General features: G+C 43.3%; 1 protein-coding gene across 1 annotated transcript; it reads right to left on the bottom strand.

Annotated features, from left to right (window-relative positions):
* Positions 1–2496: 2496 nt before the first annotated feature.
* LOC115131120 (melanocortin receptor 4-like) lies at positions 2497–4857 on the bottom strand. Its single transcript, XM_029662726.2, has one exon. The coding sequence runs from the start codon at positions 4855–4857 to the stop codon at positions 3844–3846; it is 1014 nt and encodes a 337-aa protein (XP_029518586.1). The 3' UTR covers positions 2497–3843.
* Between the last annotated feature and the right edge of the window lie 346 nt (positions 4858–5203).

Raw genomic sequence — 5203 nt, 5'->3', positions numbered from 1 at the left:
GAGATTAGTTAAAGTGTCCCAAAAAGGGCCAGAAGTATACAGAATGGTGTCGTCTGAGTAGAGGTGGATCAGAGAATACCCAGCTGCAAGAGCGACATCATTGATGTAAACAGAGAAAAGAGTCGGCCTGAGAATTGAACCCTGTGGCATCCCCATTGAGACTGCCAGAGGTCCGGACAACAGGCCCTCTGATTTGACACACTGAACTCTGGTCAAGGGCAGTGCTGGTCAAGGGCAGTCAGGTCTGGAGTGAACCAAGGGCTGTATCTGTTCCTGGTTCTAAATTTTTTTGAATGGGGCAAGCTTATTTAAGATGGTGAGGAAAGCACTTTTAAAGAATAACCAGGCATCCTCTACTGACGGAATGAGGTCAATATCTTTCCAGGGTACACAGGCCCGGTCAGCTGAAGTGTTTTAGAGAGCGTTTGACTGTGATGAGGGGTGTTCGTTTGACTGCGGACCCATTACGGATGCAGGCAATGAGGCAGTGATCGCTGAGATCCTGGTTGAAGAGAGCAGAGGTGTATTTAGAGAGTAGGTTGGTCAGGTTGATATCTATGAGGGTGCCCGAGTTTACGAATACTGATCGATAGTCTCAGAGTTTAACCATTTCAGGCTGTGTAGCCAGTGCTCCACGTGGTATGGTCTTCTGGTCTTGTAGTTTTAAGCCATTTCATACATATCTTTAGCTGTATGTTTTCTAGTCTAATGTGAATTTCATCAGGAGTGGGTTTTATACACTTCAGAGAAAAGGGCGGTCCATGACGCCAACATAATTCCTGTGCTCACGTGGGCGTGGTCATTGATTTGGTTAACTTGATATGAAAAGCCACATTTTCGAATTTAGACCGTTAACCTGACAGCTGGGAAATGTACACTTTAAGAGATACAATTGTGTGTTTCCTGTCCTTCGAGTGATCACTAAATGAAACAACATTGTTTTTTAAATACCCACGGACCATTCCCAAGAGAAGCTCTTTGTTCAACTGTGAAATCCTCTATCCCCATACTGCAAGTCCAAAGGGGGAGAGGGTCCCTTCCAGGAATTTACAACCTGTCATTAAGTTGTAGAGAGAGAGAGAGAGAGAGAGAGAGAGAGAGAGAGAGAGAGAGAGAGAGAGAGAGACTATGATCTTTCTCCCAGGGCACGGGATGACACCTTGATGACAGCTTTGCAGCTTTGCAGCTGTTGCAATATTAATATCCTCGGAGCATTCTAGTCGATACAAAATGTTTCAATATTCTCTGAGCATCCTCGTCTGTTGAAACAATGTTTCAATATTCTCTGAAATGCCTTGTTTCTATGCTTCAATATTCGCAGAATGCTTACCTGGCGAATAATGCATGCAGGCAAATACCCAAAAAACTGGGCACACAAATTATAAGGAAATCTATAAATGCAGAGCAACAATTTCAGTGCGAAGCACACCAGACAATGACACTGTCATAGTATACTGTATGCGCCATTCCACAAGGGTGACTTCATATAGCCTACAGTAACCTTTTTCATAATTTCCGGAGTTTCTCCCATTCTTCTCTGCAGATCCTCTCAAGCTCTGACAGATTGGATGGGGAGCGTTGCTGCACGGCTATTTTCAGGTCTCATCAGAGATGTCCGGGATCTGACTGTGCCACTCAAGGAAATTCAGAGACTTGTCCCGAAGCCACTCCTGCGTTGTTTTGACTGTGTGCTTAGGGTCGTTGCCCTGTTGGAAAGTTTCCTCCAGACGTGACACATGGCATTCAGGCCATGAAATATTGGTTTCATCAAACCAGATAATCTTGTTTCTCATGGTCTGACAATATTTAGGTGCCTTTTACTGAGGTGTGGCTTCCGTCTGGCCACTCTACCATGTAGGCCTGATTGGTGGAGGTTTGTAGAGATGATTGTCCTTCTGGAAGTTTCTATCATCTCCATAGAGGAACTCTAGATCATATATCAATATTCTCAACAAGAGCGCCTGGTTTGGTCTTCAGCCTTTATATGTCAGGGCTGCCATTGCTCTAACCTGTAATACAAACTCTATGTAACTACATATTAGGTTGTTTAAGATGATTTCCCAGTCTTATTTGTCCAAACCATCATTTTGATAAGAAAATAAATTACATTAATTCCATAGAAAGCTCCCAGCCTTCATAGAGATCTTCTTTGTTTGTGACTGACCACATTTTTGAGTTCTCAAAGGTTAAAGTCTAAACTGGGAGAAGAAAAGTATAAAATCCTCATTTGCTGTTTCAAAACACTGGGGGGGGATTTGTAGATAGCTACTCGTAGAAGTTGTCTAAACACATAGGCCTATTGATCTAAGCTCACAGGGTCGGCAACACTTTTAATGAGAGTAAGGCTGCCTTTGAGTAAGCTTTAACACAATACTAAGGGTGCAGCTTTCATCTAAAATAAAACTATAACCAATCCGAATAAATTATGATACTGAGTATGAACTGCAATGAAAGAATAACACGAGAAACAGAGGGTTATATCGTTCTGTAAACAAGAGGCTTTTACACATGATTTTATTAAAATATGTATATATAACACCGCCGTTGAAATTGTTATTTTACATCACAGTGCAACATGTTTAAGACCAGAACAAGAAGCGACATGATATAAACACAAAAGCACATACTCACATGGTTTAAATTTGAGAGCAAAATACAATATCAATAGAATCTAGAATTAGGGTTGGGCTTAGGAAATTATAGAATTCATACATAAGAAGTTACATGTACACTGTAAAATAAGTCTGCAAAGAATTATCCAAGCACTTGATGAACGCATATTGAGGATGAATTAAAAATATAGATGAAAGTGTGACTGTGTCATGTAATGGTGACTTTATAAATGCACATGTCCACACAAGGTTTGTTTTTTCCCCCAAGCAGCATAGGTCGCTTTTAGCTTTTAAACAAATGAGATGTAGCTCTCCCGACTGGGTTTATTCTCAACAGAAATCATTTCAATTAGTGCTTCACTTTGTTCAATTTAGAGCCACTATGTGTTGTAGTTGTCAGGCTAAGATAGGCTAAAGGAAAAATCCTCTGACATTTATTCTACAAAGCACGGTGCAAGACTTTAGTTTTTTTTTTTTTACTGTTTGCTCACAATATCTAACAGCTACATTGTGTTTGATCCGGGAGGTAGGTGATCTTTTTGAAGCTTTCCACTTTCAATCGTTCAGAGTATGAAATAAACGTACACTGTCATATAGTGTGCCATTTAAAGATGCAGTCCTGGATCTTAAGCACTTACAAATATATTCCTAATATATCATATGAATTGGATGACGTAGTACACGACTGTGCACAATTTTCGGTGACCAGTTTTGGCTCGTGAGCACTACTTTCAGTGTGTATGTTATCCTTGAAAAAATACCGTAGTGTGTAGGCAGCTGCCACTCAGTACTTCAAATATGTTTTAAATATTAAAATATCCAACTTATTTTAAATAGATATCTTTCTCATATCATCATCATATCTTCTCACATTATGGGTCAGTTACTTTAAAAACAGAATTGTTCGAGACAAACAAAAAGATACCTGATTGTGCTGTAGAGAACAAATGGGTTTTGTGTTGTGTTCTGTTTTTACAGTTTGTATGTAAACCAACCTTCTCTTTGGCTACCCGAGCCATGGTAACCAGAACCGGTTAAGAGGAACTACTTTTGAAGAATTTACAGCCATGTCCTGGAGCACGGGCAGAAAGAGGGCAAATCAGTCCTCACCAATCACAATCAGCACCTACATCAAAGACCTCATGCTGTACACAACGTCTCAGCTGTCTCTTTCATGTGAGGAGACAAAGGCAGATGCCACCTCAGCAGTTGTCAGCTGTTCAAAGGGTCACTATTTCCCGGGGAGCTCACACACACACAGGTTTGGCAAGCTGTACCAGCAGAAGATCTCCTTGAAGGTCTTCCTCATCTCCTGGCTACGGAGTGCGTAGATTAGAGGGTCGATGACCGAGTTACACATGATGAGGATGAGGTACATGTTGAAGTGCGACATGAAGCAGGCACAGTAGGGATTCCTGGGGCAGGCGATAATGAGGATGAGGTGGAGGAAGAAGGGAGCCCAGCACACTACGAACACACCTAGGAGGATGGTGAGGGTGATGGCGCCCTTCATGTTGGCATGCTGGCGGATGGGCGCGTTCCCAGGCAGCATGGCAATCCTCTTCATGTGTAGCCGGGCTAGGAGGAACATGTGGATGTAGAGCGAGGTCATAAGTGCCAGCATGCTGAAGAACATGGTGATAAGGCAGATGAGGACAGTGGTGCTCTCAGAGTAGATGATGAAGAGCACGCCCGACGCCACGCAACACAGCCATATGAGGGAGATCACCGCCAGCGCTCTTTTTACCGTCACAATGTTATGGTAGTGGAGCGCGTAGAATATGGTGATGTAGCGGTCTATGGCGATTGCCAAGAGACTACAGATCGACGCCAGCAGTGAGCTACAGATCATGGAGTCAAACACGTTGTCCATGCTTTTTATCAGCGACCCAGAGATGCTCAGGTTGCCGCTGTTGATCAGGGCTATGACGATCGTCTCGGAGGCATTGGAGACGCTGACCAGCATGTCGGCCACAGCCAGAGAACAGATGAAGAAGTACATGGGAGAGTGGAGGTTCTTGTTCTTGATGATAGCGGCAATCACCAGGATGTTCTCTAATAAACTGACAATCCCCAGCGTGAGGAAGACCTCGGTGGAGATGAGGAGCTGGTCGTAACATCCTGTCGAAGAGTCATTGAGACCAATGCCCTCTGTGTCTTTGTTGACGGATACCAGACTCCCAGCAGTGCTGGAGTTCCCGTTAAAGCTCACAGAGATCAACCCATGGTGTTCTGTGACATTCATTGTGTAGTTGGTAGTTCTCTTAGTTGGTTCTCTAAGCCTTTTAGTAAAATGTTAATGTCACCATTCTAGCCTTGTTGTTGGCTATTAATCCACCTAGTTAAGTCCATCAGTATACTCCGAAATTCTCAGTGCTGCGTGCTCAATGGTCCTCTTGTTCTGTTGTCTTCCATGCTCAGAGTCAGGCGCCCGGCAGGTGGTGGAAAGCAGAATGAATCCCAATGTTTGATCCTCTTCTTTGCCTCATCCAGCCCCCAAACTGGTCAAGCAGAGTCATTTTCTTCAGACATCTGCTGATGTTAGCCTTCCTTAGCCCCTGGCACTCTCTCTACACTGCTATCAACTGGCA

The sequence above is a fragment of the Oncorhynchus nerka genome, linkage group LG6, assembly GCF_034236695.1.
Source record: "Oncorhynchus nerka isolate Pitt River linkage group LG6, Oner_Uvic_2.0, whole genome shotgun sequence".
NCBI classification, from domain to species: Eukaryota; Metazoa; Chordata; class Actinopteri; order Salmoniformes; family Salmonidae; genus Oncorhynchus; species Oncorhynchus nerka.
Note: the sequence above shows the minus strand (reverse complement) of the source record. Positions and strands in the feature narration are given on the sequence as shown.